At 40.0% G+C, this 27,649-nt stretch overlaps 2 protein-coding genes across 21 annotated transcripts in view; both read right to left on the reverse strand.

Annotated features, from left to right (window-relative positions):
- scrib (scribble planar cell polarity protein) overlaps positions 1 to 3,840 on the reverse strand; it is a 143,077-nt gene extending 139,237 nt beyond the window's left edge. For 4 of the 18 annotated variants that reach the window (XM_059015975.1, XM_033993073.3, XM_033993076.3 and 1 more), the window contains exon 1: positions 2,492 to 3,839. In XM_059015975.1, coding sequence (XP_058871958.1) covers positions 2,492 to 2,650 — 159 coding nt within the window. In that variant the 5' untranslated portion in view covers positions 2,651 to 3,839. Of the gene's footprint in view, positions 1 to 2,491 lie in introns of all 18 variants that reach the window. The other 14 variants (XM_033993074.3, XM_059015984.1, XM_059016012.1 and 11 more) reach the window with 8 other exon arrangements.
- A 2,062-nt stretch (positions 3,841 to 5,902) lies between these two features.
- On the reverse strand, positions 5,903 to 26,693 carry puf60b (poly-U binding splicing factor b). Of its 3 annotated transcripts, none has more exons than XM_034058889.3 (11): positions 26,570 to 26,693; positions 22,115 to 22,210; positions 20,929 to 21,018; positions 19,201 to 19,251; positions 16,705 to 16,866; positions 16,093 to 16,185; positions 15,690 to 15,903; positions 7,702 to 7,892; positions 7,322 to 7,478; positions 6,719 to 6,957; positions 5,903 to 6,444 (listed from the first exon to the last, which is right to left on the reverse strand). In XM_034058889.3, exons 1-11 carry the CDS (start codon positions 26,588 to 26,590, stop codon positions 6,145 to 6,147), a joined length of 1,614 nt encoding a protein of 537 aa, XP_033914780.1. In that variant the 5' UTR covers positions 26,591 to 26,693; the 3' UTR covers positions 5,903 to 6,144. The 3 variants fall into 3 exon arrangements, with proteins under 3 accessions (XP_033914780.1, XP_058872040.1, XP_058872051.1); XM_059016057.1 differs by lacking the exon at positions 26,570 to 26,693 and adding an exon at positions 26,384 to 26,422; XM_059016068.1 differs by lacking the exons at positions 19,201 to 19,251; positions 26,570 to 26,693 and adding an exon at positions 26,384 to 26,422.
- Positions 26,694 to 27,649: the final 956 nt, after the last annotated feature.

Raw genomic sequence — 27,649 nt, forward strand, 5'->3', positions numbered from 1 at the left:
CCATTAAGAGAATCAAATTAGGTTTTTAAAATAAAAAATAATAAATAAATGAATCCTGTCTCAATGTTTAATAGTCAAAAGTTCCACTTTTCTACAGTAATTTTAGTGAGCTAGCAGTTTTTTTTTTTATTTTACAAACAATATTTTACAATACCACCCCTGTGCTGTCTCGGGAGCGGCAAAGACGAACACACGCTGTCCTCCGAAGCGTGTGCCGTCAGCCAACCACTTCTTTTCACTCTGCAGGACTGCCATGCAGCCAACCCAGAGCTACAGCGTCGGAGGACAGCGCAACTCTGAGCAGTTTACAGGCAAGCCGCAAGGCACCCGGCCAGTCTACAGGGGTCGCTGGTGCGCGGTGAGCCAAGGACACCCTGGCTGACCTAAATCTCATTGCATAGCTATTTCAGACACTCTGGAATGATCTATAACCTCAAAAGGCTCAATCAAAAAAAGTAAGGTAAAATTTAGAAAGTAAAGTTGACAAATGTCTTGGACTAGTGCCTTCAGATTACAGATTGAGCCTAGTGTACAGATTAAAACCGGTTTAAATCAGAACTGATGAAGCAATAGCCAAAACACTTGTCTACTTGACGTAAGTTTCACTTTACTGTGTATCAGCTTAAATCAATGTACCTGTGCTGGTCCTCTGGGCACAAAGTGAATAAACTAAGCTTCTAAAATCTGGAATTACTCACACTGAAATGCAATGGTATTTTTGATTTCCAATCCCTGGAATGTTATCATTTGTACAGGAAAGAGAAAAGCCTTGTAGGTTTATGGTGAACTTTCGTGTTTCAATACAGAGGGCTGTTTCTGCTGACAGGCCTTAATGATGCCAATCTGTTCTGCACCAGAAATCCTGCAGTAATTCTGAGGTGTACAGCAGCCACATTAAGAATGCTCCTGTCACACTCAGTGCGACTGCTTTACACATGAAGGGCTTTGGTGCGGTCACTAGATGCAAGACAAATGTGAATAAAATATGTAGCCAACACCCCTAATGCAAATAAACACTCCACTAGCAAGCAGGTAAAAGGGTGGCACAAGGAACACTTGTGTTGTGTTATATTACCTGAAGCAAAGTCAGTAGAAACCAAAAATGTTACACTGATAAAGGGATTAAACAAAACACCTGTTTAAAGTAATGCTTTCAAGCCAACCACACACCTGCACAGCTGAGCTCCACACAAATAAGAACAAAGAACACAACAGCACTGCACATCCATGAATGGTAACTGCAAAAGAGGAACCAGTCTAGAGTCATGCAATCAACTTATCTACAAAAGGAAGCTTTTTTTTTTTTTTTTTTTTTTTTTTTTTTTAAAAGATGCTTATTTTATTTTTGTATTGCATAAAACTAGTAGAATACTATATGCCTATATTATATTCATTAGAGCTACACATTTTTCAACTGATGCACACTGGGCCGGCACAAAAGAATTATAGATCATTTTCAGGGTGTTCAGCTGCAGCCACCCCAGCCTGCACTACAATTAAGAATCTAGTGGGCAGAAACTTCAAGCAAATGTAGTCTTCTGGAGCCCATATGAAGACTAAAAGGTGTCTCAATAAACACAAATGTTAGAATCGGGGAAAGACCTAATCATATTCAAGTTTTGCCCAGATAATTTTTCTCAACAGTTTACTCAGAAAGCTCTGTGCACAGGTATAGCCCTCCAAGAAACGGAATGCTTGCTGTGGTACAAACCCATCTCCTGTACTCAGCTGTTAGTCAATTCATCCTGCTGGTGACATGAAGTTTATGAAGCACTAAACCATGATTTGTTGTAGCAAGGAAATAGAAATATATTGCCTTCTTTGTAAAAATGATGATGTGCTTTAATATTCTTATATAGCAATGCAATACACAGCCAAGGGTACATTAAGTTTCAGTATCCTGAAAAACAGCATACTTTTAAGCCATAACAGAACCTATTAATTACTGTATGAAATAATAAAAATAAAAGGCTGAAACACTGACCTCTAAACACGACCTCTCAAAGCTGTCAATGATTAATTGAGTTTTGTATAACATGAAGGGCTGTACATTTAAAAAAAAAATTAAATCACTTTTACAAAAATACATACTGTTGTAAGCTACCATTATGAAAAGCACCCAATTAAATAAAAACAAGGAAAAGGAGAATAACTTATTCCCTTCTAGGTGTTTTGTAAAACAATGTGTTTACACCATGTATTCATACTGTACTAGTTACTGTACCACCAAGTCCCTGGTAGATCATTTGAATAACTCTACGAAAAAAGGTGGCGTTTTATTGAAATTATAATTAATCACTATATACTGTATTTATCTTACATTCCTTATCTGCAACACTAATTATTCAGCAAGAGTGATGCAAACCACCTGGCAGGAATACACACACAACAGTATGTATGAGGCTCTCAAACTCCGCAACATATAGAAAGGAATTCTAATAATCCTATATAATTGTGTAACCCCGTGTACAGTGTGAATGAGCCACCTTACCTTGGGAAGGTCCCTCAGCTGGTTGGCATCCAACAGCAGTTCTTCAAGACTCCTGCTGTAGCGGTAGATCTCCTCCGGCACAGTCTGCAGGGAGCAGTGCCGTTTGTCGATGGACTCGACGTGGCGGTTACAGCGCCACAGAGGGATACACTTCAACATCTCCGACCGCCGTCTGGAGAGGGACACGGGGCTGATCAGAAACTCAGCATGGGGGTCGGGGCGAAAACACCGTATCTAAAACAGCAAGTTCCCCACCTCAAAAAAAAAACTAAAGCTGATGATAGTGGTCCCCCATAAATGAGGGAAAAAACCACAGAAAGAGAATTGTTTATTTGTATCTCCACTTCAATACTCCAGTCCGCTGCAGTTACTGTATGCTATACATTATACAGCATAAATCAACACTAGCGCGGTGTTATTTAAAAGCCAAAACACAAGAATGCAACTAAAGAGTTTACTTTCTAAGACAAAATCTCTATTATCATTAATAGAAAAAGCTTTATTTTTATTTAAAAATCAACTTTAAAAACATTTTTGTAAAGGTATGCATTTTTTTCTGTAATATTCGTGGCTTTCCGATAAGTTTCCCTATATATATTTGCGTGAATTAAAAGGACACGAGTCAAAACCGTGTTATGTCCAAAACAAATTAAAATCCAAAACTCAGCTTTCCTTTCAATTCCATTCAGAGGATAAACGAATGCTACGCCTCCCCGGAGAGTCAAGCGTAAAGCCGGGCTAGCAGAACAAGACGGATGAAGCCGCGCTAAATAAAGAACGGAAAAACCAGAGGGTCCTTGGCTTTTGTCTTCCAATTAAAAATGATATTGCAAAAAAAAAAACAGAATCTTTTGAATGATAAAAGATATGTAATCAAAATGTCAATCCAATACCAGCTGTCTTTTGCAAAATTAAAGCTAAACCACTCGGGTTTGCTCCTTGTATTAGCAGGCCGAGGCTGGGCTCCCCTATTCCCGGCAGTACTATCTCTCTATATGACGGGTTATGTTTAAGATAAGACAAAATCCGGGCCGCACTCCCCAAAGCTCTGGCTCCGGGACCTCTACTTCGATCAATTTAAAAAATGATAATAATTCCTTAGCGAAGAATCTTTCAAGATGCAAGAAGTTGGACATATGTGCTTGTCTACCGAGGAGTTTCTTCACTCAGCCCAGCAACAGATCTCTCCCTGATGCTACCAGCCCAACTCCGCCTTATTGTTGTCTCCGACTCGCCACTCCTCCTCCTCCGCCGATCCACACTCCGAGAAGTTTATCTCGTCCACGCCCACAGCGACACCCGTTGCATCGGAGGACTTTCTTGCGAATAAATTACTTGTTTTGTTTAGATCTCGCAGTGCCACCTTGCGGAGTGATGCACACAATGTGACCCACTCAGACACTGACAGCAAGCCCCCAGACTAGGGCAATCTTGCGTTGTCCAGGCTACTTTATGGCATGTTTGACCATTATGACGCCATGTGTTGTTATATAGATAGTGGCTATATTTACACTTTGGACCATGCTAAAAAAAAAAGTCGTGTTGCACATTTGTGACGTCAAACACCCGTGAACACCCATTGTGTATGGGCTGAGTTCCCAAAAGTGTGGAAGGTTATTTCTTCTTGCGTTGCAGTCTCCTACCACAAACACTTTCAATATGTTTATATAACCCTGTAATTAAGTAAACTCGAGCTATAACTACAACTTAGTAAAATTACTCCTACAAAAGTGTTTTTTATTGAATCCCAACCTGATGTCAGAATTAGTGTGTCAGTTGGCACAAAATATATGAAGCAACTGCCTGTTTATAAGACATGAGCAGTTGATGACTAATCAAAATATAATCTCCATCAAGGGGATGTTTGAATATATATATATTTATTGTGATTACAATTTTTTATCATAAATGTATAGACACACAAAACCAAGCATTTTCAATGGTTGACCAATGTCTTGGCAAGGTTTACTTGAAGTAAGGATTTCTCTCTGGTGAGCTCTGATCTGATGCTGTTGTCTGGATCAGACATACACACTACCACCATTGATATTATCTTAAATATTTTCCCAGTGCATAGACCACTGTACCCTCAGCTCCACAAAAGAGGAATGTGTCCTTGGCTCATAGTTTCTCAACAACTTTAAAACAGTCTACTTCATGAACCCTGCAGCAACCCTTAGCTTAATGTGAGGAGTTATTCCATAGACTAGAGTATGAATTTCATAATCATAACAGCAAACAGCAGAGGTTTGAGTCATTACAACAGATTTTAGCTACATTTGTTAATTGGATTTGGCATCAACATCAGACTAATGTGGCTAGTGCAATGCAAACTTGTGTACCCTGTGTATTCAGTGACTAAGTGAAAACAAGAGAAACACGCTCTCCATCACTACGATCTTATATCATCGTATAACAGAAGGACATTATCCCAAAGACTGTCTTTTTAATACTGTTTGTTTGTGACAAACATTGTAAATGTAAAATAATAACAAATTGCTATGCAAATATATGGTAGGAGTTAGTTCTGAGACCACCGCTGTAACTATTTTTGTTTGGTATTGAATATGAGCATATGATTACAAGGACACAATCTGTTACTAGCGAGTTGTCAAAGTTTATTTTAAAGCTCACACTTCCTTTTAGTTAAAGAAGAGAAGTCAAGTGAAAGCATTTGTTAATATTTTAAAAAAACATTTCTTCTTTTGAATAAATGTGAACATACCAGCAAGCTGGTGTAGCTCTGGGCACTGCCATCTTGGGGAGCGCGCGTGTGGTGACATAAGGCTCTATTATAGCCGTGAGCACGCTCAATAATTGTCAAGGTGGGTGGAAACATATCCTTTAGTTGGGTTTTAACTATAGTACGCTTAACTGGTGACGGTGGATATATAAGGTTTAAACCACGGGAACTTACCCGAAAATTAATACATTTGAACAAGTTAATGCAGATAGTGTAGCATGTATAAGACTATACTTTAATTAAGGTGTAGTGAGTGGATTAGTCCTGGGGAGGGGCTCATGATAAGGGAGGGTGTAAGTACCTGCAAGGGCACTAGCTTTGAAACTCCAGTGAGGCTTACAGTTTTGTGGATTTGTTTATGTCAAATTATTAGTGTTTTGTACTGCCAATTTTTCACCTGAGGCCTCAATAAAAGCTCACTTTTGGCATTTTAATCTTGACTGTTTCCTGTAATAGCCACTTGACCACAATACTTTACACAAAGTATTTGGGCTACATGACATGGAATAAATGCAAAAACCAAGTTATTTAGCCCAAAAGAATATTTTAAACAAAGTTATTCTGGGACTGATTTGAGATTTAAAGTTCTTGTATGCTGCAGAGTGATTTATTCTGGTTATATCTTTTAAAAAAAAAAAAAAAAAAAAAGAGGAACAAAATAAGCAATATCCAGTTGGCAATGGAATTATTTACTCTGCTCTTCAGAAAAAAACAAAAACAGAAAACATCTCATGAATATCCAGTCCTTCACAATATGGAATCGTCAAAATAAACAAAATAATTTCTTTACACACACCACATAAAAAAAGAATATTTTAATAAAGTATATATATATATAATTAAAAGATAAAAATAGTAGTAGCCGCAACAGTGTGTCACAGAGTGTGAGTGTGTGTGTGCGCGCGAGAATTTAAGCGGACAGGTCACTGTTGTTGAAGCGCTCCTCGTCGTACACCTCAGCGATGACTTTCCTGCCTCCAAACCAGCGCCCATTCAGCGCCTGGATGCCTTTGTCCATCTCGGTTGCCGTTGAGAACTCTACAAATATCTTGACGATCACCTCGGCGTCCTCCTCCTCCCCCTGCTTCTCCTGGTAGATGATCACACGGTTCACTGCCCCGAACTTGCCACACTCCTCCGTCACCTCGCCCTCAAGGTCATCATCAATGTCCTCAGGACCAACCATGTTCCTAAGCACCATCACCGTCGACTGCGGAGAAACACACGTACAAGCAGAGGTGTTCATTTTGGAAGGTTAATGTTCTACCATTATTTACAATTAAAAAGGGCGGCTTAATTTGGAACAGTACCAGTGGATGAACGAATGCAGGATAGATTTAAAAAAAAAAAAAAAAAAAGGTACTTGACAAACACTTACTAGAAGACATTGAAAAGTTTGTCAAAGTTTTTCAGAAATACTACATACTATACAAAGGCAGAGAAACTGGTTAGACTGTGTATTAGTGATGTATTATTGCACCCACCTCTTGTTTCCTCATCAGTTTCTGCATGACCATGTGTCTGGCACTACTGCCAGAGATGCTCATGTGCTCCTGTTCGCTCAGCATCTCTGTCCGCTCCCCGTCCGCTCCCACCTCTTCCTCTTTCTCCTTCTCCTTCTTGGCCTTTGCGGCGGCTGCTAGCGCTGGAGGGGTGGATAGGACCGGGTTCACTAACCCAACCTGTGGGATCACTGGAAGGAGTGGCTGCATTTGGTTCACACCTGTTTGACAAATCAATTTGTTTTAGTGATTTTGTTAAATACAGAAATTTGTAAATATGAAGTAAAATGAACAAGAGAAAATAAATTGTGGCTGTAAAGTGGAAGATGTAGTTCATTAACAGAGTGAAAGTCTCTTAAGGAAATGTGGAATGCTCTTACGGACATTGCATTGTTTTTCATATAGTCTTTCATTTAAAAAGCAATTATTTATTTTTTCCCCACTCTATTTTACAGTGGTTTCAAATGACAAAAAGCCCCCCAACCAAAGTCACCAGACCAGCCATCTACACACACACCCACCCATTGTAACTGACAAATGTCATTTTGGACTTTGCCAACCCATTTAGTAGATTCTTCTCCATACCTGAAAAGACGCCGAGTGCTTGTGCTGCCATCATTGCCTGGGGTAGAGCCCCCCGCGGCTGTCCCAGCGTTTGTCCCAATGTTTGTCCCAATGTCTGTCCCAGCGTCAGTGTTGGAGTCGTGAGCGCATTCAGTGCTGAGGTTCCAGCTACTGCTTCCTGAGGTACAAAGAGAAAACATGAGCAATGGACAACAGTTTCATCTTCCAGCTTCTAAAATACCTCTATTTCAATATAAACCAAACACAACTGCACAAATGTTAGAACAATTGTATTCATGCATAAGACAGACCTGGGTTCTTTCCCAGGCAAGTGTTGGCCAAGAGGCAGCCATAAATTTCCTTAAATTTAGAAACTGAAACATTTCAATAAAGCTCCTTACCTGTGCTGTGATCTTGGCTGTCGCTGCTGCCGCTGCCACTGCTGCAGCAGGCGGTAAGCCTCCAGGGGTCATGGGGGCCAGAAGTGCATTGGCTGGAGTGACCGCTTTACCGACGCACAGTAACTGACCTCCCAGATCAAAACGGTTCATGGAAGATACAGCATCCTGAGACGACTGAGACTTTTCATATTCTGCAAAAAAAATAAAAAATAAAATATATTGTTATACTAGTGGGGTTTAGTGTATGTGAATATCTCCTGTGTTTTCTACTGTATGTGTTGATTGTGTTTTATGTATTGAAAACTCCAAGCACTCCCTCCTCCTCAGTCTCTAAAGTTGTTACATTTGTGTGGCAGGAAGGAGCTTGGCTATATAAACTCGGAGCAGGAGTATTAACACGCTCCGATTCCCAGCTGTGTTAGGGAGAGGTACTGCTGTACTGCGCTACTGTGGGACTGTACTAAACGGAGGGCCCTAGTGACAGGGAAGACCCTGCAGTGCTGACTACAACCTCTGTACTGTTGCTTTATTTTGTTAATAAACCGTACGATTGGTTTCAGTTAAACTGGCTGAGTCATTGCCTTATTTCCCTTCGCCTAATAAAGCAAGCCTTTGGTCTCCATCCACAATCCAACGATCTGCGAGACTCGCGCAGCGACCTGCCCGGGGTATGCCAGGGAGTAAGCTGACCGAGATGGACGGTAACAACTGGTGTCAGAAGTGATTGTACACAGAGGGGAGATACGGACGAATTAAAGGCAACGTTGGTGCAGCTGCTCGTCAGAACAAGTTAAAATCTGACATACAGACACTAAGGCGGTCCAACAGATTTGCAAAGTCGAAATTGCAGAAAGTGCAAGCCAGCTCCGCAATGAAATGGAAGAGGGTCACAGAAAAATCAGGGAGAAGTTGGAAGGCTTCGAGTACGAATTACAAGTGGTTCGCAATGCTGCTGTTGGCGAACAGAACCTGCTGAAGGCGAGGATCGAGCAGCTAGAAAGACTGCCGACTACAGCGCACTCCAACCCCGCTGCACAACAAAGCCCGCGGACCTTGCTTCCTGTTGCTGCTTCAGGGTCTGCACAATAGAAAGTTAAACCGAGCAAGTTTAATGGGAAATGGACTGGGCAGCATACTACGAGCACTTCGAGATGGTCAGTGCACTAAATGGCTGGACTGACAATGAGAAGCGTGCTCAGCTTGCTATCAGCCTAGACAGAGATGCTATGACTATACTTACCTTGCTACAAACGAAGGCTGCGTCCGATTATAGGGGGCTGGTGGATGTCCTGGCGCTGTGCTACAGGCGATCACAGAAGGAACTTGCCAAAGCCCAGTACGACACCAGGAAGAAAAAGCCAGACGAGTCCCTTGCTGATTTTGCCCAGGATCTACAGTCTCTTCGCGCTTTCATTCACTGAGGTGCCAGAGAGCTGCAGAGATGCTTTGCTCATCGATAAATTCATCAGCTTGCTGCCGGACCAAGAGTTGAAAATCCGACTGAGGGAGGGATCTTTTCACACACTCACCGACGTACTCAAATCGAGCGATTCAGCTAGAGTGCATCTATGCAACCGTTGGTGAAAAGAAGCCGGTTCAGCACATCGTTCGCCGCACTCAAAACCAGAATGACTCAACAACTGGTGAGTCTGCTTGCAAGGGAATGGAAGGTAACAATGATTTGGCCATAAGGGAGGTGTTAGCAAATTTGGTTGAAAGATTGGACGCCACGGGGAAGGCTATAATTGATTTGGGCACCTCTAAAACGGCTAAATTTGATGGCGAGTGTCACTATTGCCATAAGAGAGAACACATAAAAAGATCTTGTCAAAAATTCAAAAGAGATAGAAATAAGGAGGGTGAAACGGGGGACAAAGCAATGTCTGCAATTGATCAGGGAAACTCTTAAGTTTCCAGGTTGCGGGGCTGGACCTGGGAAATAATGTAAAGGAGGTCTCTGAAACTGTATTTAATGTTGGAAAACTGGGGACTGCGTGTGGTTTGGTTATCCGCTGTGTCATAGAAGGGTTGCATGTCGATGCCATAATAGATACCGGAGCAAATTTGACTGTCATGAGTCCCAGACTATTTGAGAAGATAGCATCAAAAGTATCAGACTGTAGTGCTCCGGAGACTTGCAGCATTAAGACTGTAACCGGAGATGTGACATCAGCAACTAGGACTGGCGAGCTAAAATTTCTGATTGGACAATACTCCTTTCATCACAGGGTCTTGGTAGCTGATATTACCTGTTCATGGGTCTGGATCTATTACAGGCACACCATGGGATTTTAGATCTACAGAGAAATGTACTGTCACTGAATGGCACAGAGCTTGCATTAAGCCACACAGGCCGAATCAGAACTCACCTTTTGTGGGCGTGTTGCAGCGGGGCGTAGACTTACTGTTCCTGCAGGCTCTGAGATATTCGTAGCGGCCGAGTTAGACTGTGAAAGAGCTTGTATCTCGCAATGGGGCGTAATCGAAAATGATCCTAAAAACAAAGACTACCCTGACATCTTAGTTGCAAGATCTGTAGATCTAAAGTCGAAAACGGTGCCCATAAGGCTGTTAAATATCTCCTACACCGACAAAGTGATTAAAAAGGGTCAAGTGTTAGCTGAATGGGAAGCAGCAACAATTGTACAAGCCGAGAGCGCAGAGTACTGCTCACTCAGCCAGCCGCCACCCAGCGGTGATTTTAAGAATTGCCGTAGACTAAAAAGTGGTTTAGTTCTCAGAACACTGCCTGACTACTTAACAGGTTTGTGGGAAAGCAGCAGAGCTGAGCTAAATGAGGAACAACAGAGACAACTTTTCTGATTGAGCACCACAATATTTTTTGCAAAGATGAGGATGACTTTGGTAGGACTGCATTGGTAAAACAGAATAAATACTGGCAATGCAGCACCAATTAAACAGGCCCCTAGGAGGATCCCAATAGCTAACCAAGGGGAGGTGGAAAGCATTGTCAGAGACCTCAAGAGGCAGAGGGTTATTGAGGACTCCAGTAGTCCATGGGCCTTGCCTATAGTGCTAGTAAAGAAAAAGAATGGCAGCACGAGATTCTGCGTAGACTATAGGAAGCTGAATGAGGTTACTGAGAAAGATTCTTACCCTCTGCCAAGGACTGACGACCCACTTCAGGCAGTGAGTGGTTCTGTGTGGTTTTCCACACTTGATTTAAAGAGTGGGTATTGGCAGGTGGAGGTCGACAAAGCTGATTGAGCGAAGACGGCATTCACAGTTGGGCAGGGCTTGTATCGGTTCAATGTGATGCCCTTTGGTCTCTAACACGCCAGCCACCTTTGAAAGGCTTATGGAGAGGGTGCGGGTGGGCCTGCCATGGGAAGTCTGTCTTATTTACCTTGATGACGTGGTGGTGCATGCACGCACATTTTCACAGGCATTAAGTAATTTAGAACAAGTGTTAGAGAAACTCAAGGAAGCTGGTTTAAAACTGAACCCTGCTAAATGTGAGTTGTTTAAAAAGGAGGTGGCTTATCTTGGACACATAGTGAACAGGGTGTTGCTACAGACCCCAACAAAATAGCAGCAGTTAGCAATTGACCTAGGCCAGTAAATGTAACAGATATGCCGCTTCTTGGGTTTATGCTCCTACTATAGGAAGTTTATTGGGTCGTTTGCAGACATTGCTAAGCCGCTGCATGCTTTGACAAAGAAGGGACAGATGTTCCACTGGCATGTGAGAGTGCTTTTATTCACCTCAAACCGGCTTTAGGCCCTGCCCCTTTATTTGGTTACCCTCAATTTAACCTTCCATTCACCCTGGACACAGACACCAGCGACGTGGGAGTTGGAGCTGTCCTTTCTCAGGTCCAGGATGGAGTGGAACTACTGAACTACTGCACCACTCGCAAAGAACTGCTAGCTGTGGTAAAAGGTGTCACTCATTTTCACCATTACTTGAAATGGCCGACCTTTTGTTGTACGTACTGACCACTCTGCTTTACAATGGCTTTTCAGGTTCAAGCACCCTGAGGGCAAGATTGCAAGGTGGCTGCAACACCTGCAGCAGTACGAGTTTAAGGTGTTACACCGGCAGGGCGTAAAGCATGGCAATGCTGATGCTCTCTCTAGACGGCCCTGTTCTGTTACTAATTGCAGCTTCTGTTCGAGAGTAGAGCAGCGGGAGGGTAACAATGTGGGAGGGGAACATGCTGCCACGGATGGGAAAGGCTGTGAGGGAGGTGCTGGAAAAGGGGACTCCCAGAAAGGCCAGTGTCAAAGTAATACAGCTACAGAGCCACTGTGCCAGTTAACACACAGAGCTGCTGCAAGGCAGACCGAGCAGCTTATCGAGGGCCACAGCGCCGAAGTGCTGAGGGCTGCGCAACAAGCCGAGTCTGATTTTCATCCTCTGTTTTGCTGGAAAGAGAATGGGGGTCGTCCACAGTGGGAAAGTGTGTCACACCTCAGCTCAGACGTCAGAGCAAACTGGGCTATTTGGGATAGTATAGAACTAAAAGATGGTTTACTGTATCGTAAGTGAGAGACTCCCTCGGGTGGGCGCTGCAGGTATCAGCTGTTAGTTCCAGGGTCCCTGCGAAGGGAAGTGCTAACCCTGGCTCACAGCACCCGAGCCGGTGGGCACTTTGGGGTAGACAAAACCCTGGGGAAGGTAAGAGGGCTTCTACTGGGTTAAGTGTCGTCAGGACTGTGAGAGGTGGTGTAGGAAATGTACAGACTGCGCAGCGAGGAAGGGTCCACGGAGGCGGAGCCATGCTCCAATGAAGCAGTATGTAGTAGGGGACCGGCTCCAGCGTGTATCGGTCAACATCGCTGGCCCAATTCCAAGGTCTGAGTCTGGCAATCAGTATCTGCTGGTTGCTATGGACTACCTAACTAAATGGCCGGAAGCCTTCCCCATTCCTACCCAGGATGCCAACACAGTTGCCCAGACACTGGTCTCTCAGATGTTTACTCGGTTTGGCATGCCTGGTGAACTGCATTCAGACGAGGGCCGCAATTTTGAGTCAGAGATTTTCTCCAAGGTGTGTCAGCTGATGGGTGTGCGGAACGCACCACGCCACTGAGGCCTCAGTCTGACGGCATGGTGGAGCGGTACATGCCGAGTGTCGCCCGGGGGGAGGGAGGGTTAGGTCGGCCAGGGGGTCCTCGGCTCACCGCGCAGCAGCGACCTCTGTAGTCTGGCCGGGCGCCTGCGGGCTTGCCTGTAAGCTGCCCGAGAGCTGCGTTGTCCTCCGACGCTGTAGCTCTTGGGTGGCTGCATGGTGTGTCCGCAGTGTGAAAAAAAAGCGGTCGGCTGACGGCACACGCTTCGGAGGACAGTGTGTGTTCGTCTTCGCCCTCCCTAGTCAGCGCAGGGGTGGTAGCGGTGAGTTGAGCATAATAAAATAATTGGCCATTCCAAATTGGGAGAAAATAATAAAAATAATTGGCAACAACTAAATTTATTTAAAAAAAAAAAAAAAAAAAAAAAAAAAAAAAAAAAAATTGAAATGTATAAGCTTCTAAAACAGAAAAACAAAGCACTTTCAAAAAAAGGAAAAAAAAAACTTGTAAATAGTCACTGAGTCAGCACCAAATGTAATAGTTATCTACAAAGTGAGTTGTTTGGAACAGAAAGGAATCCAACTGCACTTTCAGATCTTGAATGTTTAGCTTCATAGGTGGCTGACTTGGCTTTCCTGAGCAAGGTGTCACTAAAGGTTTGTGTGTGACACACTTGCTGCTTTGCTGACATCATGACTTTGTGCGTTACCAGTGAACTTGGCATGTCTGTGCTCAGGCTGCTGTTTTTGGTCACCAAGCTGAACACTCTTTCACAGTCAGCATTACTGTGGAGGATGACCAAAATGCTTAGCTCGGTAACATTACAGTAATGCCCGATTCTTGTCCTGGACAGAAATATAGTTTCCTTCTACGGGATTCCTGCTGATCCAGACAGGAGGGTAAAATGGATTTCAGCGATTAAAAGAGAATTAAAAAAACGAAAAAGACAGGAACCATTCGTTTGTAGTGAGCGCTTCATAAAAGGTTACTGTCAGTAAGCATATATTGGTAGTTCTGATATTACGTTATTATTATTAGTAGTAGTAGTAGTAGTAGTAGTAGTAGTAGTATTAAGTCCCACTTTAACACACTTACTTGTATGGCCGTTTTTTCATAAATATTTATCTATACAGTTAAACAGGATTTACACTGTAAACTTTATGAAACGGCATTTATCTACAATGTAATTGTACGTTACTTGCAAAGTAAACAGAAGCCTTATGTACCTTAACCACATTAACAATGTTAATGCTGTGCTCATTTTTATAAAATCGAATTTTACTGACATCCCTGTATGGTAACAGGCGTTTGTGAAAAACGGGACAACGAGCCAAAAACAGAATATTAAACTTAAATATTGTACTATATTAATAAATGTTTGTACTTACTCCCTCGCCATTCTCGTAAAACCCTCATTCAGCTGTATTTTCTTTTCATGTGATGAAGTTATCTAAACCGAGCAAGTGGGTTTTTTCCCCCCAGACAAAAATGAATGCATAACTAATGCATCAATAAAAAAACAAAGGTACTGTAGCCAGTTTGAAATAATTTCCTCACAAGTCACAGAACTTCACACTCCCTCCAGTGTGTCCGAAACTGGCAGTTGAAACACAAGCGAGTCAGCTCAACAAAGCCTGATAGGCTACAGTAGAATGTCAGTGATTATACAAAGAAACTGGGTGGTAGGAATTTGTCAGTCAACACACGCTAACTTTTTTTTAAAAACGGAGGTTGGATCGTCAACTAAACTCAAAAGCTGATTGGTTATTCTATCACGTAACTAAACTCAAAACCTAATTGGTTAATCTATCTTGCTTGCCTTGCCCTAAAGCCGGCTCTGACGTTAGATGCAACACTTTCTCTAACTACAGGCAACATCATAGACGATGAGCGAAACATGAATTACGTATTATTGCGTATCATCTCTTATAAAAGCAAAATGTGTAGAGGTTAGCAGGTCTGTGTATGTGAATATCTCCTGTGTTTTCTACTGTATTATTGGTTGTGTTTTATGTATTAAACTCCAAGCACTCACTCCTCCTCAGTCTCTAAAGTTGTTACATTTGTGTGGTGGGAAGGAGCCTGGCTATATAAACTCGGAGCAGGAGTATTCACACGCTCCGATTCCCAGCTGTGTTAGGGAGAGGTACTGCTGTACTGTGCTACTGTGGGAGTGTACTAAACGGAAGGCCCTAGTGACAGGGAAGACCCTGCAGTGCTGACTACAACCTCTGTACTGTTGCTTTATTTTGTTTGTATTTCATTCAGGCCAGTTTCAAAATCTTCCAACCTCCCTGCTCCTTCCGCCAAGTGAGCGACTGGACTGAACCCCAATTCTCTTTCCAGCAAAACAGAGGATGAAAATCAGACTCAGCTTGTTGGCCTCAGCTCTTCAGCACTGTGGCCCTCGATAAGCTGCTCTGTCTGCCTCGCAGCAGCTCTGCGTATTAACTGGCACAGTGGCTCTGTACCTGTATTACTTTCACACTTGCCCTTCTGGGAGTCCCCTTTTCCAGCACCTCCTGGGGAGGAAAATCGGCAGCGGGTCTTTCGGGGACATTTACCTGGGTGCCAATATTGCCACGGGAGAGGAGGTAATGTAATGATCTTGGTTACCGCAGGCAGGCGCATCACACAGGGCGAGGCAATCCATACACAGGCGGAGGGTGGGTGCGAACTCAGGACCTCTCGCACTAAAGCATAGCGCCGATACCGCTGTACAAAAGAGCTGGCTCCTTTGCAAGGAGCGTATATCGGGCTTAGGTCTTTATGTGTGATTACGTCACCTACCAGCCCTACTGCAGCCTTCCCCTGTGCACGCTACACTATATATATTTTATTTATTTTATATATATATATATATATATATATATATATATATATAAAAAAAAATCTAGTACAACACTATGACACTCATTGTATTTTGGTTTGAGTTGGATACAGACACTTACCAATAAAGCCGTAACCTTTGTGTTTGCCCGTAGTGGGGTCTCTGACTAGCGTGCAGGATTTGATTTTCCCAAAAGCCTCAAAGACACTCTTGATGTCCTCATCAGACAGGTCTGGATGTATGGATGCTACATAGATCCGGTTAAAGGACCGTGCCTCTTCTGCTAGCTGGTCAATAATAGGCTGAGCCTGGCCAATATTACTTGGTCTGCCCACCTACAAAAAAATAAATCAAAACTTCTAAAAATACTGTAAATGCACCTGAACAGTAGTGTGGTTTGTAGGTCACGACATACTGACATCAGTCATCAATAAGGATGAAAAAGGGCTACTGCCTCCTGTTGAGACTCTGCTGCTAAGGTGCAATACTAAACCATTGAAGGTGTGATCAAACTTATTCCTCACCTTGATGTTTCTGCCTCCCAGCATGACTGAGTTCATCTGTTCCAGGGCAAGCTGTGCTGCCTCTGGGACTTCATACTCCACAAAGGCAAACCCCTGCAAAAACAAACAGGAAATTCAGTGAGGTATTTAAAATCTATCCTTACAAAAACCATCCTTAAGATCTGACCCTCCCCCCAAAAAATCAACACTTGTATTCATTGCAAAAACAAACTGGAAATTCAGTCATTTTAAACTTTCTATCCTGCATGAGTTGAGGAAGTATATTAAGAAATATACATGTAATCAAATCATAGAATTTTAAATCACTGCTGTATTGGGAGGAAGCAGGATCACACAATGGCGTAGACACCTCAGATTTACAGGGGTGCATAGAAATACATCATGAATGCCATTGAGGAGTGTGATAAAAGGGCTTGGGACTACCTTAGACTGGTTTCTGATAGTACATGTTTTAGCAAGTGCCAAATGTGTCCAATTACATAGATGGTATTGTAGGCAGAATGCTTTTCCCTTGGCACAGCCCCTTAAATTACTCATTGCCTCGACAGAAATAATCCTTAAGAGCCAGAGTAATTGCTATTTAATTCTCCACAAAAAAGAAATAGCTCTCACCTTGTGTTTCATGGTGACAGAGTCCCAGGACATATCAATGCTCTTGATAGGTCCAAAATGAGCAAAAGCTTGTCGGACTGTGTCCTCCCCCAACTCATAGTAAATTGAGCCCACGTAAACTCGACACATGATGGCTAGCGCACGCTGCCGCTGGGCTGCCATCTGTAACAAGGAAATCGCACACTGATGTTTACCGGGCCGATTAAGAATATCACATTTTTCACAAAAATACAGACATGCCTCTACAGTTTCAATTATATATACTAGGGTGGCCACCATATTATCCACTCATGGGCGGTTTACAATAGGATTACAGGTTTTATAAACAACTAGACTGAAATTCTAAATAAATAATACAAAAAAAAAAACTTTCATTTTAAAATAAAAATCTGCACTTTTACAGGAAAGTGGCTTTATTTAGTAGTTTCCATTTTATGTTCCTACCCATTTACAGGGTTGAACATTTCTCAGTGAGGCTAAACATGGAAAAGTAAGTGGTAGTCACAGACATCCAGTTTACAATTAGCTACACCAGGTGGAAAGACATTGAAGTAACGATGGAGCAGATGTGTTTGGGGCGAAAATGGCAAAACTAACATTAGCATGTTCACTATGGTCGGTTTCACCATTTTATATATTTTACATGCAAATTTACTTTTATCTTGGTTTAACTTGGCTATGTTTTTTGGTGTAAAAACCCTCCTGAAATACACACAGTCCTTCATTTGCAGAAAACAGCAAACATAAACAAGTTTATTTCTAGAAGAACAACAATGTACAGATTTATTAATTAACGACAGGGGAAGGGGACGGACGGTTAAACATTGAAATTAGAATTATAATAGTTCTAGGTCAACTGAATTGATGCTTTCATTTCAGAAATATACCAATGGTATTTACAGTGAAGAGGGGGGTGGGTAGGGCAGTTTTTAAAATAACATAGCAAGTAAAAGGGGTTTCATGACTTCACTGTCTACCAGATTACAGAAAAATAACTGCAGTGTCAAATTAAGGATCCCACTCCATGAATAAATGCTTGGGTTCAGTGGTTTGTATTTAAAAGTGACTGCTGGTCCTCTTTAGTTCGTAGCCAACATTTGGCAATTAGCATAACACTGAACACCCCATATTTGTAAAGTAGACATGGCATTTCAAGGTGCAGCAATGATTCTAACCAACAGCATGTTTTGTAAAGAATAATGCAAACCTTTACAATAACAAATGTAATCCACCAGCTGGCAGCTGCTCTGGCATACACTTTTGGTTGTTTGAGCCATTTCCTACTTTTGGTGGAAATTTTACAGATATGATCTACTGCCTCAGGCAACCAAGGATGGCTCAGCCATTCTAGTTTCGATATGTTTAACCGTTTCTTCCTTGTCCATAGATTCTTACACTTCTAAAATTACAACCCAAAGGATTACAATTCAACACACTGTTCCAGACAGGGATGTTCAAAATACCAGACAAATAGTTTAATTCCATGGCTGGATGCTAAAGGTGTTAAACTTGCTTTCTTTACTGAAAGTACAATGTAAATATTCTGCACAGCCCAGACACTAGACATTTTAACAGCCATGAAAAGGAGCCTGGTGTGATGTCTCACTCCTGTTACTCGGCTACAAATAGCGGTTTAGTTCTGTAGAGGGGGTGGTGGGGGCATTTATTACAGCAGCAGTATCTAAGAGGGAAAAGGTTAAACATTGCAATCCAAATATCCTCAATCCATAATAGCATATCACTAAAATACTTCCCACCATGGATGTCAAAAAGCCATCAGCATAGGAAATAAATAGATCACCATGACCGATATACACACATTTAATATTTGACTAAATTTGATTGACAATTTCAATAATTTGTGCTACAGAATGCCTATAAATTTTCATCAAAAAGAACCTAAGAGGTTCTCCACATAAAAGGTAAAAATGTGAGAATAATATATTGATGGACAGGTGCCGCCATATATCTGCAGATACTCTTTACATATACAGTTTTATCACAACTGGAAAGTCGGTTCTCTGAAAATAAGTGCAACGTAAAGGGGAAAAAAATCCCCTCCATAATCCCCTATATTCAACAAATTATGCTAAACAATGTCCTTCACAATTGGATAAGCGGTTCTCAATACATTTGTAAAAATGACAGACGTGTGATTCCACACATCACCAGAGTCTAGTCTCAAACAATCCTAAAGAATGACTTTACCAAAATTCCTTACAATTAGATAAATAGTTATAATATATCCTATAACCGAGATATCCATCCCTGAAGAGAATAAACTAGCATGGTTTCACTTAGTACTTAAGGTATTATTTGTGTGTAGATATATATTTGCCTTCTTGAATCACAATGCAAACAATGCCACGTCTACTTTAAAATATGTTTTATCCAAGTAAATACAGTTTTGAGGTGGCTCACATCAGCCAATTAAAGAGGGCAATAGTCCCTTTAACAGGAGTGCGCACAGAAAAAAAGTTTAATATTTCTATTGACCGATTGTAAAGGTGAGAGAGGATCTCCAAAGCCCATTGTCACTGCTGCCATCTGAAAGACAGTAAAGAAGTAAAGAATTCAGTCTCCAGGAGCTGAAAAGGAGGTTAGATTTTTTTTTCTTCTTTTAAGTATCTTAAGACATCAGGTAGACACAAACAGAACATCAAACCTTTAATTCCCATCCCCAGAGACAATGCATCCTACTGGCACTGCAGAGCCCCCTACCCTCCCCAGTTTCTAATTCTTCCAAGAACTCTCAATAGTGTTAAAAGAAAACATTAGCACTCTGGGTATACATGTACAATGCATAAAACACAAACATTTTTGACATTCTTGTCCATCTGAAAATAAAAGCAAGCCTGTGTAACATACTTTAAAATAGGTGGATAAAATATTATATAAACAGGTTTCTGGTGTTAAAAGAAAAAACTTTGAAAAATATTTTTTTGCAGGGAGTGGGTTTCTGGCAAGCGTGCAGGATTTGATTTTCCCAAAAAGCTTCACAGACACTTTTGATGTCCTCAGACAGTTCTGAATGTACTGATGCAAGTTAATAAAAACATACCTGGCTTCTATATTTCTAATGTTTCATATTCTAGTAAATTGCATCACAGCTAGTCCATAGTTGACAGTCAGTTCCATTTGTGATGAAAAACAAACAGACCAAGTCACTCTGTAGATGAATGGATTCAAATTTCCAAAAGGAGATGAACTCCATAAAACTACATGAAACAAACAGTCAATTTTAACAATTTTGCTTTTTTAAAGAGCCCAAGTGTGAGAAGCTGACTGTCTGTCGCTCAGACCACGACACAAAGGGAACACGACACACTACGGACTCTTGTCTATTTTTATATTTGAGCTTTCAGTGTATTTGTTTGTTTTATAAATGTCTGTGATGCAATTTCACTGCTCATGAATGGTACTGGATTGGCAGTTTGAGAGACTGACATCTAATATTCAGCACAGATGGCACTGCTAAACTTGCATAAGCGCACACACACACACACACAAGAAAAATCTAAGCAGTAACTCCCCTTATGCCCCTTATCCTTCTCTCTAACACGTCCAACCACATTTGATAATCATGGTCCACAGAGAGGTGGCGTGAATCTCAAGTTTCCAAACCCCAAAATCACAACAATAATGTACTCTTAAGTTTGGCTGGTATAGTGCTCTTTATTTATTTATTTATGTTTGTATTAAATCAGATACAAAACTGGGATCAGTCTTTCCTTTGTGCAAAAATAAATGTTTAATGAAAAAAAGAAAAGATTTGGATGTCTCCGGAGAATAAAAAGGAAAGTAATATAACTGCTGAACCTCTAAGCCCTGGTATTTACCTGCTGTATAATCAGACTGAAGCTCACAGAGGTTCTCAACCATGAAAAGAACTTGGCCAAGAACCACAATAGTGTTTTCTGGGAATGCCACCTATATACATACCTTGGTTTTCAAACATGAAATGTTTTGGAGAGCACTGGAACCTAACAGGAAGTATAACTTATCACAGTACATTATCTCAATCAAGCTGAACCCCGAAAGATTACCGGAGGTGTTTTCATAGCACAGCATATGAAGTCTGTATCTGAATGTGCATTAGAAAAATCAGTATTTAATAAGATCATTCCTTTAGGTTCCACCTCTCCAAAACAGTTATTGTAAGGAGACGAATTAAATGTTTTTTGAAAAAATATAACATAGTTGACAGGTTTTGTGAGTGCTCACCTGGAGGTTAGTTAGTTGTTGCTGCTGGTGAGCAATGGTCTGCTTCACTAGCACACTCTTGATGCTCTGCTCCATTGCATACTTCTTTGCCTATACAGAGAATAAATGCACTTATTCTCAGCAGAATTCATTTCAAGTCAAATTACAGCATTAAATACCAATGTGGCACCTACTATACAAAAAATAAACAAAACAAATGCCACATTGAGACAAGTGGCCCTGCAAATAATGTTTTTCATAAATAAACATATCTTACTCAAATACACACACACAATAGACTGGTGATCTGCATCTTTAGATGAACTATATTGGGTCTAAAGCTTTTTATTGAAAACATGAACATCCTTTGTCAGTTTTACTGTACTAAAATATATTTTTAGTTGCACTTATTGATTTCCATAATATTGCCAACTCCTAATATGGGCTAAGAGTCTTTTCCCTAAAAAACATGGCAGTGATATAAATTATTAATATTGTCTATGGTTAAAACAATCCCGCAGTCAAACTTAAATAATAATTAAGTGGAAAACACTGGTAATGGAACATGACTAAGAGTCATAGAAAACATCTGTGTAATTGAACTTCTGTCACGGTCATAACCCTCATATATGAAGTCACAACTGGACTCTGATGTATGAGGCTTTGCCACAAATAGGAAAATGGTTCTTGAACTATGCCCACAATTTAACTTTACATACAGAATGATAGAATACCTTTGTGTATCAAGAATGGAGCCAATACATGAAATCCATATAATCTAGAATTAGCGGTGGCAGAATGACATTACATATAAACTTCTAACAGGGATGATTAAAAAGCAAATAAGCATTTTAAACAAAGTCACGGGCTGTGTCTTACTTGGCTGGTAAATAAAATCTACATGAAGGACAAGAGTTAGCAACACTGTCTTAACTCCATCTAGAAGTGGAAATGGGCACCACCATTGGTACTTTTTCAAGTTGGAGAATCCTGCATAAGTAAATGATAAAAAAATACTATCAAATTAATGAATTGCTTGTATTTTAATACCAGAACCATACCAAGGGTGTCTACATATCTAGTCATTTGAAAAGGGAATTAATGTTGGTGCCTCTTGACCCGACACCCCCCACCCCACCTCACACACTAAACCCTTGTGTTGGCACACCCCTACATACTACACGGTGGTACCAAAGGGTGTTTTTACCTTCTGTAGTGCCTCCTGCTGCTCCGGAGTGAGCAGAGGGAGGCCAAGCTTTGGCACTGTGCTCTGTCCATTCTTCATCATCAGAGTTTCGCCACCCTGCAAGCACAGTCACATTAGTACAGCAGAGAAGAACTATGTAAAGTATTCCCTTGCTAATACAGACACCGTTGTTCCGTACATTTGTATGGCCCCAGTGATATCCAGTTAAGTGTGACGCTACGTCACTATGAATCCCATGATCCAAAGAGACAAGCTGAACATTTAAAAAAAAAAAAAAAAAAAAACGCTGTTACACTAACCAAAGACAGGACAAAAATAAACGGAATACAGGTAGCCTATTAAATCAGTAAAATTACGTACATGATTAAAACTAGGTATATAAACTCATACATTACAGAGTTTAACCTAACTGCGATTGATCGGTTGGAAAAGGGCAAGCTTTCAGAAATACCGATGGACTCCAGTGATTTGAAACGCAAGATGTGGACTACAATAAAATGTAATTCTGAATGAAGTCTAATTGTTTTTGCCAAGAAAGTCTGACATCAACAGAAAACAAAAGTGGTAGGCAGGCTATGTGTTTTACTTGCAGCCATGCGTACACTAACATTTTCTATAAACATTTATTTATTTTGCATTATGTAAAGTGTGTATATATGTAAGGTACTGTTTAGTTTAACGTGTCAACATGATCTATTTTGTATTAATTGTAGGCTACAGTAAAAATAAAAATGTGCTATTCATTTAGTTTCAATTTAAAACATTTCATTTTTGCATTGTACATTAGTGTACAATGCAGCAGCATGATTTGTTGTGTTACTGTACCGGTGTAGTGTTAGAAAGTGGTACATGATCAGAAAGTGGTACGCATACCAAAACATGACCTGTGTAAGTGGTACTTTGTCAGATTTTGGTATATGTGCAATCAATTGCAATCTGATGGGTGTTTCGCCAATGTGAAATGGAGGTACATTTTCTCTAATGAGTGTTTTGCAGCTGTGCATAAGTGGTACATGCTTATTTAACTCTTTCAGTGCCAAGGATTTTTCAGGACAAGGCATTTTTTGGCTATATTTGACTGTCTTCCTATAAACAGTCACTAAAAATCATTTTTTTTACAGTAGCATGTCTTTTTTCAGAACACTGGGAAACATTATAAAGTACTTCAGAAACCATACAAACTTTTTGCTTTTTTTTTTGGGCAGATTACAAGACATTGTTTAACCTGAGTGATTGCAATGACATAATACACGTTTATTCCCAGGGTCTTTATAAGCAACAGTATATATAAATAAATATTTAGAAATAAAGTAATAGTTATTCATTCCATTATTATCAATAGTAAGAAAAATCCACCCGATAACTTTAGTTAATTAAAAGTTTCCCTCCATGACTCACAAAAGCAGTTGGATAAAGGTGATAAATGTAATTCTCTTTAGGAGTTTAAATAGTTACATTTTCTTTGCACACAGTACAGTAGCTACATTTTACTTCTATCCCGGATTAGTTTAAATCGTCTGATTTAGCGTCCTCCTCCATAAGAAGCTATAGAGCCATAATGTGTGTAGTAAAAACACAAAACAAATGTGTATGTATGTATGTATGTGTGTATATATATATATATATATATATATATATATATATATATATATATATATATATATGCAAATTTAAACTACAAATTTAAACTACAAATTAACGACTGGAGTTGCATTAGTAAAAAAAAAAATGTACACGACCCAATGTACTGCATATGATAAATATTCGCATACTATTTTTAATGGTGGAAAAATATGATACATTTTAAAAAGATGAAAAAGACCAAAAACAGCATAAAGTACCAGACTTGAACAGGCACTTCCGTGTTTTCAAAGGGGAAGTGCCCTGCGTACCTGAAAATAACACTGGTAGCCTACAGGCTAAAGTAAATAAAGGGCATTAGACAGTCATTTGATTTTACTACTGTACATATTAATTTTTACATAAAGTCATGTGTACAGAGGACACATTGTTATTTTAGCGCAATGGTTTATAGATTTAAAATACATTAAGCACTATAAAATGTATGTGCGAGATGATTTTATATTTTAAACAGGACACCTCGTTATTTCAGGCAGCCTGTCTGTCTCCCGGTATGTCCGGTTTGTGCATCTTAAAACAAAAATCCAAGAGGATAAGATATCTGCGGATACACAAAACTCAAATGGGTCAATTGCAACAAACTGAAAGGCGCATACTAACTGGGAATGATCCGTGTTTAGTATGGAGAACCGTACTAAACTAGTATGCAAGTTAAACCAATTGCACCGAACTAACTAGTTCAAGATAGTGCCCAGCTGCGTGTTAAAATATGTCTCAATTTCAACGAACCCAAAGTAACTGCTGTTGCCCTCTAGTGGATACTAAAACACACTACAGTACTAAGTTATACTAGAATTTTCTGTAGACTAAAGATTTGTGGTATCGTACTAACAAACAAACAAACAAAAAAAATCCCAAAATTTATTGACAACTTCTATGAAATTGAACTATTCATAACCACAAACTAAATAAAATTTTAAATATTATGGGGGTGAAACACGTGTCAAAACGTTTGCAACAAATCCAGTTTCATCGTTATTTAACTTATTCAGCTTAAGGTAGGCCTATTAATTCCACCACGAATTTCTACTTTCAGCCTCTTCCACAGGGAAGGCAGTATTAAATCTGCTTACAAGTGTACTCCATGCAGTTGTGCGCTGCGGAATTGCTGTGGAATCCTTTCAGCCACCCTCCACTGTTTCAATAACATATTTTTTACACTATGAAATTCCATTGTATAATTTTGAACACAACTACTGGCCATGATAGCCGTCACATGGATGTACTGAGAAATAAAGCTCTTGTAGGTTACACCAGAAATGTGTAATCAGCCTTTAACAACACTTTGGTTCTACAAACCAATGCATTTGTTTTGTGTGTGAATTAAATAATGAGGACTTATACAAGTTTTGTTTGTCCTCTTAACGCAGCTGCGTTCATTTTGGTGGCGTTTTAGGAAAATTAGGTTATACATGTGAATTTAGTTTAAGGGAAAAACGGGAAAATAATCTATGCAATTCAGCCTTAGTAATTTACTTTATATAAAATATTTTTAAAGTAAATTAAGATGTTAGGTGTCTAAAAAAAAAAACACATAAAATGTCGATCTTCTAACGAAATAACACCCAGAATATATAATTAGCAGGAACCAATCACCTACCCCCCCCCCCCCCCCCCATCTTTTTTTTTTTTTTTTTGTGCAATTGGTACTGAATTAGTACGCAGCTCCGTACTAAATCTACGAGTTCGTTTCAATTGACCCTAAGTGACTAATTAATTAACAAAAACAAATGTTCTATCTGCCAATAACATTGTAAAAAAACTTTTGCTAAAGCTCCCAGGGGTCCAGTGGTTTTGATCTGACAGATTCTAGTCTACAGCACTTCTGTATAGTGCAGCTATACATAAGCTATACAAAAAAACATGTATGCTTAAATCAAATATTTAGTTTCTGGAAGGTATTTTCAGGACTAGGCTTGAAAAACACTGCAAATAAAGTCTATAACTACATGAAATTCCTTTCTGACAAACGACATCCTTAAGGAAATTTAAACCTAGGAGATGGTGTTGAAAAAACTTAATTTCAGATTAATGTAATTGTGTAATATACCAATGTATTTTCGGCCGTTTAAAAAAAAAACGTGGATAAACTTGATAACCCACACACATAGTGTTTACAAAAAAAAAAAAAAAAACCTTGTAGCTGTTAAAATGAAAAGTAAGGGTTATCTAAAGAAAATTAAAATGTGGGTTGACAAGTTTTTCCAGTGCACCCCTCGGATAGTTCTGCAGATTGCCTTGGAAATTCAAACTAAACGATTCGCACAGAAGACGTAGACCCCCCCTTGCACCAGCTGACTGCTCTAACTATAATATTATTACGAGTTAGTGGGTACTGCTGCTAAGTGAAAGGATTTTGGTTTTACTGTACCGTATCAAAATTAAACTACCAATTCTCAGAACAGTTTAAACAAATAACTACGAGTGTTACAACGAATCTTACAAAAGGGGTTAAGCGCAACCATGTTGGAACTTGTATGTACTGTACCATACAATACAGCTTAACTGCGCGGCTGTCCTGAACCACCTTATTGCCACACAATTAAAAAAAATAAACCTCCGTGCTCAAACACACAACGCAACACCAAACAAACTCTATAACCGCATTCTTTCCCCATTTAAACTCACACAACTAGAGGAGGCCGGCTGCATTGTTTTTCAACCCCTTTAACCCTCGCCTCCCCGCTTTTAAGGCCCACTAAACACGAAGTCTTATTCATATTCGTCAAAACTCATACAGGAGACCCTTTTTGATTAAAAAAATAAATAAATAAATAAATAAAAAAAACATGGAAAAATTTTCGTTTTATTTACCACGTTCACTGATACCGCCATGAAACACACACTCTTAGCAAGCAACCAAGCGCCGAACAGAGCGCAGCAGCTGTTCTCGCGAGAGGTACCACCGCTACCGTATAATCACACAGACAGGAGCAAAATTTTGGCAAAGAGTAATTCCTGTTTTTTTTGTTGTTGTTGTTGTCTGTGGAGTCTATGCGCCCCATAGTTGAAAATAACTGTAAATACGAGGCGCGGGAGCCGATATGTTTATAAACATGCTTTACTATACACCAGCATTGAAATCAAATTGTGATAGTAAAATTGACACTGCCACATTAAAGACTTTTTGCTTTCTTTTCAACCAGTCAAACTCGTATAAACGCATTTCCGGAACTATATACGCCTATTTGCACGAATATACGGTAAGCACAAATAGGCAATCGACTAGAGATCTCGAGATCTCGCGGGATTTTTTCTCACGTCCACTGTCTTGAAAGCGAATAGATAAGATATAGAAGGATTAGCTAGGACATGACGCCATGTTATCTAGGGTATCAGTGGTGTTTCAAAGCCTCTTCATATCTACAGGTTTATTTGCATATTATTTGTCTTCTAACGGTTAGCAGTGTGTTATCCCTCACAGAATACAAACCATTTTTATGTCATTTTACCATGTGCAAGTAAAATATATTATAGTTTACGGAAAGTAGGAAATAATGCCTTTTGAGACGACAATTAATTTTACGCCCCAAGTCTATGAAAACTAACTAGACTAGTTTCATTGAGGGTTTTTATAAAAATCAATCTGTTATATTAATTATACACGTCTGTTCTCTTTGCATATTATATAGTTTATATTATCCGCCTGTTTATTGTGCAAGTTGTTCAGTTCACGGTTAACAAAGAAATAGACGTATTTACTTGATTTATTTATAAATAATAGTGCTTGCTTACTGGTATCTGTACATTTTTTAAGGAATTGAGATCGGTTGAAGCAGTAATTCACTATATATAGTACACAAACGTTTTTGTTTTTTGTTTGCTTACAATATATACAATTGAAACATGTGCAAAGCTGTGCCTAAGAGTTATGATAATAACTTATAGCAAGTG

This window comes from Acipenser ruthenus, chromosome 3 (genome assembly GCF_902713425.1).
Source record: "Acipenser ruthenus chromosome 3, fAciRut3.2 maternal haplotype, whole genome shotgun sequence".
In the NCBI taxonomy this organism is placed as follows: domain Eukaryota; kingdom Metazoa; phylum Chordata; class Actinopteri; order Acipenseriformes; family Acipenseridae; genus Acipenser; species Acipenser ruthenus.